General features: G+C 45.7%; 1 protein-coding gene across 2 annotated transcripts in view; it reads right to left on the bottom strand.

The window, feature by feature from the left end:
- The window catches only part of pax2b (paired box 2b), a 31,691-nt gene extending 23,091 nt beyond the window's left edge, over window positions 1–8,600 (bottom strand). For both annotated transcript variants that reach the window (XM_076028161.1, XM_076028160.1), the window contains exons 1-5: window positions 7,802–8,600; window positions 5,950–6,115; window positions 5,229–5,426; window positions 1,708–1,787; window positions 1,393–1,512 (exon numbers count right to left, since the gene is read on the bottom strand). In XM_076028161.1, the coding sequence (XP_075884276.1) occupies window positions 1,393–1,512; window positions 1,708–1,787; window positions 5,229–5,426; window positions 5,950–6,115; window positions 7,802–7,844 (607 nt within the window). In that variant the 5' untranslated portion in view covers window positions 7,845–8,600. The remainder of the gene's footprint in view (window positions 1–1,392; window positions 1,513–1,707; window positions 1,788–5,228; window positions 5,427–5,949; window positions 6,116–7,801) is intronic.
- Between the last annotated feature and the right edge of the window lie 4,064 nt (window positions 8,601–12,664).

Genomic DNA, 12,664 nt, shown 5'->3' with positions numbered 1-12,664 from the left:
GCTGTCACCTAGAAGACCTCCACAAAACAGGCCGGCTCCTTACACACACACACACACCCACGCACACATGCACGCACGCACACACACACACACACACACACACACCTTATTCCTCTCCGTGCCCTTTAATACCTCTATGCCCTTCAGTAGCAATCTGCATAGAAATGTGCGCGTTCTATCACCCGGCGACGAGACATTACACCGCGGCTAATATGAGCGGGTCCCCGCGCACCACGTGAAAATGAAGCCCCGGAAAATACCAGACGTTTGCATTATGCCCCGGCGATTGCCTCTCTTACGGGGATGGTGGGTGGGGGAGGTGGAGTGGGTGGTGTGAGGAGGGGGCTTGATTATGTCATTTGCCATGTCCACGTCACGCTGGCTTTTATATCTTTGCCAGGAAATCTACCTCTGACAGGTCATTAGTCATCGGCCGCCCCCGCCGCACGCGCATAAAACATCAATTCCACTCAATATCCCGCAAACCCCGGCGCGGCCAGACAAACGCCAGAACAAAGGAGACGCTATGTAAACTACCGCCGCGCTCTGATTAGCTCTCATTCCGGAGCGCCGCAGAAATAAGGCTCCCATTCCCGGCCGCCACCCCGTTTGAGATAACTGCGTCTCTCTTTTTTTTCTTCTCTCCCCCCCCGACCCCTCAGCGGCCACATCATCCCTACACATCCGTGGACAGGTTTTTGCAATGCGCTCGCATCTGTTTAGCTATTCTCATCAGCTGCTTATGTAGTGACATTAAGGAAGCCTATTACTTACAGAACCAATAATCTATATCGCCTCAGGCCCCTTTTATATCCACTAACCTGCTACTTTGGCAGGAGGAGCGAAGACACTTTTGCTCAAGTGGGGTGAGCGAGGGAGAACGGAGTGGGGGAGGAGGGAAGAAAGAAGAAGAAGAAAAAAAAAGAGTGAAGCCCTCCGCAGAGCTTTAGGGGCTTTTTCTTGACTGACCCGGGTGGTTGGCTACATCATCTTGACATGTAATTATCTAAAGCCCTTTAATCACTTCCATAAAGATTAATTGCAGGAGACAACAGCGGAGGTCGTGTCTTCAAATCAAAAAAGGCTCCTTGGCAGATTGACACGGCGGCGTAACAGAGTTCAGACTTAGGTGTTTTATAAGGGTCATCTAGTGGAACCGCGGCAGGGCTTTATTGCTGTAATTGCAAGTTCAGCAAAGTGAGTTTTATGGCATAAAGCTGCAAAGGCTCCCGTTTAATTTCTGCCCTCTCCCAACCCCACCCAGCCTCCCCCACCTTTTTTTGTTGTATAGCACCAGAGATGTTTCATGCTCGCCAATCCTGAGCTGAGTTTTCATTTTTTTTTTTTTCTTCCCACAGGACGGGAGGAGAAAAAAAACCAAATCGCTCTTACCTTCGTCTCTTTTTCTCTTCTCGCCGTTGGATCGTGGGATGCCCAGAATGCCGTTGATGGAGTAAGATCCCGCAGGGTCGTTGGAGGCGCTGGTTACGGGTGGAGAGGCCGTGCTGGGAACTGGGAACACAGGACGGACAATCTCTCAGTTTCACACGCACAGTGGGTTTTACATTGTGGCACCTACCGACAATAAAGCCTATCGTATCGTATCGTATCGTATCGTATCGTATCGTATCGTATCGTATCGTATCGTATCGTACACTGCCTGCGTGTACAGTAGCCCTGCTGTAGTGGACGTGGCGCCGCTCTTACCTATGGTGTGACCCGGCGTGGAGAGGGACGACCCGTCGGGAGATGGATGGAAGGGCTGCTGGACTTTAGTTCTGATGATTCTGGGGGAGAACGAGAGGGAGAAGCGCACGTCAGTGGATCCAGGAAGGAGAAGGTTGCGAGCGTGCGGTTGGCGAGGATGAAGCCGTCAGCCGTGACTCTGGTCAGAGGCTCCACCTCAGAGGTGAGGGTGAGCAGTGGTGCGGCGGCGGCGGCGGTGGTGAAAAAAAATCTCTTTGGTTGCACTTCTTGGTGGGAGCGATCCCGCAAACAAAGCATGAAATCACATCAATTCACCTCAATGATCGGCTCCACCGACTCTACCTGGCCCGCGCTAATCAGCCTCTCTCTACACTCCATGTGCGCGCACGCACACACGCACACGCACACACGCACACACACACACGCACACACACACTCACACACACACTCACACACTGTGAGAGGGCTTTCACCAGGGGCCCCCAGTGAGTGGCCCCTTCGCCTCCCAGATCAAACGTCTCTGTAGGGATCCCGCATCCCACCTTGACTCCCCCTCTCGCCCCTCCTCACCCCTCCCAACTCCCCCACCCTCACCCCGCCACATGTGCCAATGCGGATGAGGTCGTATCGATCGGGGGCTTGGGGAGAAAAAGTTGGGGATTAGTCACACAGGCAAACAGATGCAAATAGAAAGCTATAAATTATATGTGACAGGAAAGCAATAGTTCCTTATTGCCTTGCACAAGCTTACGCCAGCATTAGATTCCTTTAATCTGAATGGCACTTGGGGAGGTGGTGGTGGTGGGTGTGGGGGGGCAGCTGTCACAATAATTTGTAAACTTTAAGACAATTCATCAAGTGCAGCGCGACACCTATTTCACAGCAGAATGGAGGAAAACGCTGCGTTTTGGCAGCGGCTGATTTTATTTATTTTATTTTGTTTTACTTTGTTTTATTTATTTTCCCCAGCTCAAATTCCCATTTTTGCCACGTTGGCTCTGTTTCATTTTCATTGCACGCAGAGACGCTTTGCACGTCTCAGTGTCATCAGACGTGTCAATGATGTGAGGAGTGAATCCAGTGCTGTCTCAAATACATAAAAATAAAGAGAGAGAGAGGGAGAGAGAGAGAGAGTGAGAGAGAGAGAGAGAGAGAGAGAGAGAGAACTCCCCTTGGAGGCAAAGCAGGTCAACAACGAGCCTTTTCTTAGAGAGAGAGAGAGAGAGAAAGAGAGAGAGGGAGAGAGAGGGAGAGAGGGAGACACGTATCGATGTTCTCATTTTTTTTCCATTCTCACCATAACTGTTATTCGACCCCTTGACTTGCGCATGCCACATAAATCCAAAGACTTTATTCGGTATCCGTGTTCTTGATATTGAATAAGCAATTTGGGAGAATGAATTAATGACTTGGCTGTTGCTGAAAATCCCCTGAAGAAATATTAAAAATTGCTTTCTTTCTGAATCAATAATATCCAGCGCTGCTGAGGAGCTTTTCATTGTGCGTGTGTGGGCTGCTGCTGCTGTTTCTACAGTATGTGTAGCAGCAGGCTATAGTGTTACTTGTCGGTGGCGGTGGCCCCGGACTCGTAGTAGTACAACAACACTATCTCTGTGGCGTTTAATAATGCATGCAGGCAAAAGGTGTTTAAATAGAGCATCCCCTTTTGTCAACAGTCCTGAGGTCAGACTGTCTGCCACGGAAACCCACCGCTGGCCCTGCACACACGCAGCCAACTGGAAAAAACACAACAACAACAACAATAACAAAACAAAAAACCCTCCACACTCCTTTTATGGGATTGCCATTTTGTTAGCTGACCTTGTTGCTTTTTTATCTCTGAGAAACTCACGATATCAACTTAAAGCAGCAGCAAGTGATCTCTTTCTCCCCCTGTTTTTAAATTTAATTTTCTGCAAAATACAAACAAAAAACCAAATGTGTTAAAAATATTAACCTCACACCACATCACTATAAGTTGTGTGAGTGTGTGAGAGAATGCTTGCGCCTGCACCCTGTTTGTGTTTGGGGTGGATTACAGCGCAGCACATTGAAATTTAACATTTATTCCGATAAAAGAAGGGGGGAAAAAAATCCTCAGCATTAAGCCATAATAGAAATGCAAAGCAGCTCTCACACTGTATTTGGCTGATAGAATTACAAGTTCTTTTCTATTCACAATTTAATTTCCCTGCATAAACAAAGGCACACAACCCGCCCCCTCCTTCCAAAAATATTCCGCTTTAATTGGAATTGAAAAAAGGGGGAGAGGGGGAGAAAGAGAGAGAGAGAGAGAAAGAGAAAGAGGGAGAGAGAGAGAGAGAGAGGGAAAAAAACAACTTCGTGGGGCCTCTTTTAATGATATTAATGTACGTTTTGGATTTATCACATACATGTGTCTGAGCCTCCTTAAATGGGCCTTTTTAAGCAGCCACGAAGCATGAAATGAATTTTCTTCAGCCCCCTTTTTTCCCTCTCTATTTAAAAGATGTCTTGTGCGGAGCTGTCCATGCTCTCCCATCAGCTCATTAAAATGTAATGCTGATGCCGGCTCTATGGAACAGTGCCTCTTAACCAAAGTTCATCACCGGGGATCTCTGCTGGGGGTGGGGGTGGAGGTGGGGGGTGAGGCAGAGAGGTGGTGGTGGTGGTGGGGGGGCGTGTTCTGGGTCCTCCTCAAGCCACATTTCTATTTTTTGTTGGGGTGGGATGCCTTCACGGGGAGCATACATTTAATTCTTTAAATATTAGATGTATTTATAAGCACACGCGACAAAATAAGTGTCTGTCTTTTTTTTATATTACGGCTTATTTACTGTACAGTGCATTTTATTTTACCATAATGGAAGAATAAATGCTAAGTAGGCAAATATGAATTTTAATACATGTATTAGAATCAGGGAGATTATATTTTTGTGACCTAACAATCATCCAGTGCTTTTATTTTGATATAATATACACATTTGCGTATTGCATGCTTCAAAATAAAAGCCGGTAAGGCGTGGTGTGTGTGTGGGTGTGTGGGTGTGTGTGTGTGTGTGTGTGCGTGCCTGAAGCAGCAGCAGCAGCAGCAGCTACAGCTCCACACCAGCACATTAGATGTGCTCAAGAAAATTGGCCTGCTTTATAGCGCCACGGGATCTGGTCACCGAATATTGATCGGTTTTCATCTCGACAGATTCACTCAGTCCGGGATGTACTGCTGATTGTTGGGGGAGTTCGGCCTGAAAGATTGAATTGCACCTCTGAGACCGCAGGCGCGCCTCGGCGTGCGGCGGGCACACGCAAAGTTGCCCAGACAACATTGCGGTGTGGCCGCTGCGTGTGGAAGCGGAGCGGTGAACAGCAGCAAGAGGAGGTGATTTTCAATTTGCGCAGCCTGACCGTCGTTTGACCGTTTGCAACACGCTGACAATTAAACACGTTTTCGCCCCATCCTTACAAATGTGTGTGTGTGTGTGTGTGTGTGTGTGTGTGTGTGTGTGTGTGTGTGTGTGTGTGTGTGTGTGTGTGTGTCCTACCTGTTAATGGACGAGACGCTGGGGACGGTGTCGTTGTCGCAGATGCCCTCCGCCAGCAGCCGGTCCCTGATCTCCCACGCAAACATGGTCGGGTTCTGCCTCTTGTAGTCCGCGATCTTATCCACCACTTTCGGCGTGGCCACTTTCGGTTTGGAGCCGCCAATCACGCCCGGTTTGATGCTGCCGGTCTCGTAATATCTGCAAAAAAAAAAAAAATAAAAAAAAGAATAAATAAAAAAATATATATAGTGCGGCGATATCATTGCTCGCAGTGTGAGGCAGTGTGAGACGTGACCGGTGGCCCGCTGGAAGGCGTTTAATTGAATTTTACGAGAGATGCTGCACCCAGATTAGAAAAGTTTATCTCTTTTGGCAGCGAAATTTCATTCGAGAGTGTAAATTATTTACAACAAGCAGGGGTTGAATAGATTGAAAAAAATAATTGTGCAGGGATACATTTATTTAATTTATTTATTTTTAAAGTAAAGATTATGGGACATCATAATTTAATATTAAAATAAAACTAAAACTAATATATATATTTTTTTAAATAATAATTTTATTAATTGTCAATAAATTGAATATTTTAAAATTCAATTTTGCTCCCCCACCCCCAGTCTCTTGGTTCTGCTCCCGCCCCCAGTGACCACCTGGCCCAATCTACCTGGCCCTGGGGCTCCGTGGCCCCTATAGCTCCGTGGCCGCAGCCCCTGTCACCCACCTGCCTAGGATCTTGCTGACGCAGCCGTGGCTGACGCGCAGCTGCCTGGAGATGTCGCAGGGCCGCACGCCCTGGTGGGCCAGCTCCACTATCCGCTGCCTCACCACGTCCGGGAGGGGTCTGCCGTTCACAAACACCCCGCCGAGCTGGTTCACACCTCCGTGCCCTACGTGGGATACAACAGCAGCACACACACAACCGTAACATTACATAAGGTCGTTGAGATGGAGTGCAGGCAGCAGCAGCGGGCTGGTTGTCACACACGGAGAGCAAAGTGCAAGCAGGAAAAAAAAAAAAAAAAAAAAAAAAAAATCACTTTAAAATATTGAAGCACAAAGGTCACGCATCACGTGGTAGTTTGAATGTGGCGACGTTTTGGAAAAGCCTTGATGAATAGTTCTAGCTTATTGAAAAGGACTGTGACCTTTAATTCTTATTTTATTATATTTCATTTTATTTTTTACGTTTTATCCTTTAATTAACGTCTTTACACCGAAAAGGAATATTTGTCTTTTAAACGTTGCACAAAAGGCAGCACAATAATAGTAGTAATAATAATAATAATAATAATAATAATAATAATAATAATAATAATGTTTGTCATTGATAAAAATTAGTATAATTCTGCAAGTTCACTTCTAATAGATTTTGACAGATGACATAAGCAGGTTGACAACAATTTACCAAAATAAACCAAGAATAAGCGTTACAGCTAAATAATGTCTTGCAGCATTATAATATATTACTGATAATAGTTCAAAATAACCACACTTTTAAAATAAAATCATAGTTAAACGCATTTTTGTATTTATATAATTGATTTAAATAAAAATACATTTCTAATCCTATTTTTTCTATTATCACATCAATATCATTTATAATGTATTTTTTAGGCATTAAACAAACAAATCACACTGGCCAATGGGGCTAAAGACCTTTAACAACCATTCAAACGCAAAACAAAATTATTTTATTTTATTTAGATCTATTTACATTTTCATTGTGTGTTTGATGTAAAAACAGCATCATTTTCCAGCAGCTTTACGGTCATTGGAGCTCCCTAATTTTACTCCAGCACGACCATTTTAAATAATTAAAGCCAACTTTGATTGCTCACATTACACATTATTTGGCAAATGAGGAAGCCATCAATTATTGACCCGCAGCCCCTGAATTCACCAGCAGCAGTAGTAGTGTTGCTGTACTCGGGCTCAGGTTGGACTCTCAAACGTCTGTGTCGCGCGAACACTTTTAATAAGACACGCGGAACTAATGCATCCCGACTTGGCAGAAATAAACACACACGCACGGTGCACGCGCACACGCGCGGACCCTCAACAATGCGCGGGAAGCTGGAGGCTGAAACACGTGCAAATTCAGAGTACCTGCCTTTGTTTACTAGTTCCATCCCGGCGCGTCACTCAGCCGGGCTCGCTGTCGATTATTCATAATTTTTTAAGCCTTTTAATTGGCACACATTTTGCACACGTGTTCGAGGCATGAGAAGATTTATACATATATATATATATATATATATATGTATATATATATATATATATATATATATATATATATATATATATATATATATATATATATATATATATATATATATATAAATTTTAAAGCTCACGCAGCCTTGTGCTGTGTTGTGTTGTCAAGTTTGCCTCGTTTATTGCCCACCGCGATGCGGCCAAGGCGACCTGAAAGTCCCGGTTCTCTAAATACACCAGCCACCAAATAATATGTATGTTTTCTTTTTTTTTTTTTTTTGTATCGTAATAATTTCCATCCGCATAGGGAGTCGCAGCCGCAGTGGCAGCAGAGACAGACCGGGGGTTGTGCTACTTACGGTGCATCGCTGTGAAGGGGTCTGCTTTGCAGTGAATATCCATTGGATAGCAAAGGAAAGACAGATAATCAACTGAAGCCGCCGTTTTCGCCTTCCGGTCGAGGATGAAAATGTGAAGAGAAATAAAAAATGCGACGCGCTGCTGCTGCTGCGACTGCTGCTGTCGCCGCTGCTGCAACTGCTGCTTTTTGTCGACGGAGGGACCCGGTTTGCTCCCTCCAGCCTCCGCGTGTCAGCAGCCGATCTGATGGCAACTTTCTCGTCGGCCAAAGTTGCCCGTCGTCTTCTTCTCCTCCTCCTCCTCCTCTCAGCAGTCCGCTGCAGGAGCCGCGGCGAGTCGGCAGGTGCGCAGCATGACCGCACGTTGCTTTCACAGCAAAAAACCAGCCTCGTTTTTTCTAATATTATGTTCTCTAGTTTCGTTGCTCGGCACCTGTGGTGACCAGCGAAGGTTTAAAAAAAGATTTAAAAATTAAAATCAATAAATTTCAGAGCGTGCCCGTGATGCACAAGACGTCTCTTGTATATTAGAGTTTTTCTTCAGATTTCTCTCAGAAACGGAGCAGATCCACAGTTGCGTGCGTGGCGGTCCGCTCGGTACGTCCTCAGATCCTGGTGGCCTTGATTCACGGCGGGGAAACGCGCGCAAAACCCACACACGCAGAGAGAGAGAGAGAGAGAGAGAGAGAGAGAGAGAGAGAGAGAGAGAGAGAGAAACACACACGCACACACGTACGCGTACACACCGGCGTCGTGTTTCTTGTCCTTTGCGCCTGATGCGTAATGCTGGATGTTTGGGCTGGAATGAAGCCTCAGTGTGTGTCTTTGCTTCTAAAAGCTGCAAGCCTCCCTCACTCCTTCTCTCCCTCCCTCCCTCCCTTCATCTCCGAGACCCCCCATCCCTCCACCACCTTCTCCACGCCCCCACCCCCCACCCCCTTTTTTTTTTTGCTTATATGGATGACTTGTCAGACAAAGGCAATAGATGCCAACACTTTGTGATTCGCCAACGCAGGAAAGCGGAGGTCCAAATGAGGAGGTCGGTGCGCGGCTCGACACTCAGCGGCAGGACAGGAGGGAGAGGGAGAGAGGGAGGTGAATAAAGGAGCGGATCCGGAGTTGCAACAACCAGTTTATTAGACATCATAGCGGTTGAGAAATATGTTCTCTCTCTCCTGTTGGCTTCTGGTCAGTGACCTAGAGGTTGCTTTTAAATATTGTTCTAATTTAGTTTTTGGCAGTGCAGAAAAAAAACCTCAACATGTTTTTATTTTATTTTAAAATGTTCATTATTGTTCACAATTTATTGTTATGTATATATATACATACATACACATATAACAATGAATTGTGAACAATAATGAACATTTTGCCCACTTTTGAACACAGGCAGGCCTAAAGAGGTTTGCTTTTCCAGCTGTAATTAAAGCGGTTTGCGGTTAATATCTGTCACCGTGGATATTAACTTTGTCGCTGATGGAGTCACTGGCTCAAACTGGGAGCACTGGTGCTGTTTGTAGGTGGCTGAATGGGGAGCTGGAGGTGAGAGTGAAGTGGACGCAGCAGCAGTGCCGCTTGGCTTCTGTAGATGGCACTGTATCGTTTCTTAAACGTCTAAAGCGCAGCCAAAGTCCTGGGGGGCGTGGGGGGGTAAAAGTTAGAGGTGTGGAGGTCCAGTCAGACTGCAGTAGACACACTTTTACTGTCAGGAACAAGTCATAAGATATGACGTTTAGACGGGGAGAGAAAAATAGGAAACAGACTGCGGCCTGCACCTGCAGAAAGTCATCGGAAATAGAAATTAAACAGTAAATAATAGACCAAAAAAAAGTAGTCCATTATTTTGAATTCAGTGTCAAAAACACCAGTTCAAAACAGGGAAAACACAAGACCAATATCAAGCCTGAAATTAATCAAGTATGTATACCAATATGCAAAATATATATTTTTTCAATCAAAACAGAAAAAAATGGTCAAAGGTAAAAGAAACAGAATGAAATATTTCATTTACATTTTTAATGAGTAAAATATAAAAAATAAAGCAGGCTCTTAAAGTTGTTTAATTTTGAACAGCACAATATTTAAAAAAATGAAAAATACGACATAAATTCATGAAGAATATGTCAAACAAAATAATATTTATTTATTCGTAATACCTGAATTTTTCAATTACAAATAATAAGTAAAATATTGTATTTCTCCTTCAAAAATGATTTTGCTTTAGATAATATTATTATTGTTGCACTTATTTTCAAATCAACACACATTTGTTTTTTCGTGAGTGTGTGTGTGTGTGTGTGTGTGTGGGGGGGGGGGGGCACACTCAAGTTGGGGATGTGCGTGTGTATGTGTGTGTGTGTTGTGGGGGGCTGTGACGGGGGGGGGGGGGGGGGGGGGGGGCAGCTCTTTGGGTCAGACGGCCGCCCCTCGCGCTCTGCCTCCTGGTCAGGTTAGGGGATGATTTCTCTTTTTGCTACTGTTTTTGGAGGGAGCTTCTGGTACAATATGTAGCACTATAGGCTGTAATTTCACACCCGGCTGCACATTTCCCTTAAAGCTGCCCCCCCCCCCTCCCTCCTTTTTCCCACCTCCCCCTCTTCACCAGACCCCCCACCCCCACTCCCACCCCCATCACCACCTCCACTAGCAGCAGCAGCAGCAGCAGCAGCAGCCAAAAGCAGCAACACCATCAGCACCACCACTAGCAGCACGAGCAGCAGCAGCAGCAGCCAAAAGCAGCAGCAGCACCACCACCACCACCACCACTAGCAGCACCACCAGCAGCAGCACCACCACCACTAGCAGCAGCAGCACCACCACCACCACCACCACCACTAGCAGCAGCAGCAGCAGCAGCAGCAGCAGCAGCAGCAGCAGCAGCAGCAGCAGCAACAGCAGCAGCAGCAGCAGCAGCGCCTGCCTCCTGCCCTCTCTGCTCTCCACTGTTTGATCTGCCCATTGCAGACATTAGTGATGATAATGGAGGAGAGGCCTGAAATGCTGAAGTTGTCGTTTCTTTCTATCACACGTCCAATTGAATAAAGCACGAACCCCCACCTCCCCCCCTCTCCCCCTCCCCCCAGGCCGCCAGCCGCTTCCCTCCACGTGTTTACTTTGTTTGGGTTGTGTTTGCACAGCACGTGCGTGTGGTGTGTTTGACGCCGGCCCCGTAACCCCCCGTAACCCCACTCCTTTCAGGGGAACCAGGGTGGTGGTGCTGGTGGGGGTGGGGGTGTGTGTGGGGGGGTATCCTTCTATTCAGCTGCTACCGTGCGGGGTCAGAGTTCTGGTGTGGGGGGGTCCATTAAAATGCCACAAAACTGAAATTAACAAAAAAATCATTTTAAAGCTTTCCCCCTTTTTTCTCTTTTAAGGAAACTCTTTGTAAATGTTGTGGATTCTTGGTCTGGACTTGGAGCTCGGGGTTGGGCTGCTTCAGATGCCAGTAGTTCTGCAAAATGTTTTGGGAGCCTGGGTGCGCACCCATTAGAAGAGGTGTAATGTATTGACAGAGAGCCATTTATCTTTTGCCCCGCTTCCTAATGGCCTGTGCAAAGGCGGGAGGAGGAGGGGGAGAGGAGGAGGAGGAGGATGAAGGTGGAGGGGGAGGAGGATGGACGAGGAGGAAGAGGAGGAGAAAGGTGGAGGAGGAGCAGGAGGAAGACGAGTAGGAGCAGGAGGAAGAGGAGGAAGGGGAGGAAGAGGAGGAGGAGAAACGGGTCCAGCGAGGCTCAGTCGCCAGCACTCAGCACACTCGCTGTGGTAACAGGACGATCAGGGCGCGTCTGTGCGCTGGAGGAAACTTGTATTCCTAGAGGTGGCAGAGGTGGCGGCGTCTATGTGTGTTTTTCTATCTTCCTCCTCCCACTCATCCTCCTCCCCCTCCTCGTCGTCCTCCTCTCGTTCAGACTCCGCCGGTCGTCTCGCGTTAAGTCACCAATCCAAATGACGGTGGGATATTTAATCTTTTAACAAACAGCAAAAGTTGTCGTCAGCTGTATCATATTGGAAAGCGTCTGGTTTTGTGCAATTTTAATCCTCTAAGACGCCAAATTTCTGGGTCCGTAAATTGAAAAGAAAAAAAGGGGCAAAAAAATCGAATGAAAACACCTGGCCAATCAGAAAGAGATTTCAGCGGTTGAGCCGCAGACTCCCCTTCAGTTCTCCACCTCGTGTCTCTCTGTCGGCGCTGCTCTCTCACCGCGTCCTGAGCTCCACGCTGCTCCTCTGGATGTTCTGGAGCTTCTCTTCACTGCGGTGAACAGATGGAGCAGTAATTTGGAATCCAACCTGGACGCCGCCAAAGATTGATTTCTCGCTTGCTTTTAATTTAGCTCGTAATTAATTGGATCATTACAGTAGTGCTTTTTAAAAGTCCCATCGATCTCTCCTCTTTAAATCTAAAATTATTGTATAATGTGTATTTATATGTACTGCAGTATTTTGCATATTTTTCCTTCTTCAAATAATAAAAAAAAAAATCAATATTTTCCTGGTGTGACTTCTGTTGCCTCTGAGATATTAATTTGTCTGCATTAATCATCGAAATGATTGAATTATTGTTGCATTATCCTAAAATATGTATTTTATTAAATTCATTTTAAAAGTTCAAAAATAATTTTAAATCTCTTATTTATTTATTTTAACTTTTAAAGCCTTCTTTGATTTTGAGCGATATGTATTTTATTGCCCTTTTTATTAAAATCAGTTGCTGCAATATGTCACAATTTTTTACGACTTTTCAAAAAAAAAATACATATTTTATCTTCAACTTTGATGAAAAACGATCAGTCTTTATTAATGCATACATATTACAAAGAATCATATAATAAAGAACATTTATTTAACAGGACGATTTTTTTT

Source organism: Nelusetta ayraudi, unplaced genomic scaffold (genome assembly GCF_046127955.1).
Source record: "Nelusetta ayraudi isolate G7.1 ecotype Tasmania unplaced genomic scaffold, CSIRO-AGI_Nayr_v1 ptg000022l, whole genome shotgun sequence".
Taxonomy (NCBI): Eukaryota; Metazoa; Chordata; class Actinopteri; order Tetraodontiformes; family Monacanthidae; genus Nelusetta; species Nelusetta ayraudi.
The sequence above is the reverse complement of the archived record's forward strand: the minus strand, read 5'-3'. Positions and strand labels throughout refer to the sequence as shown.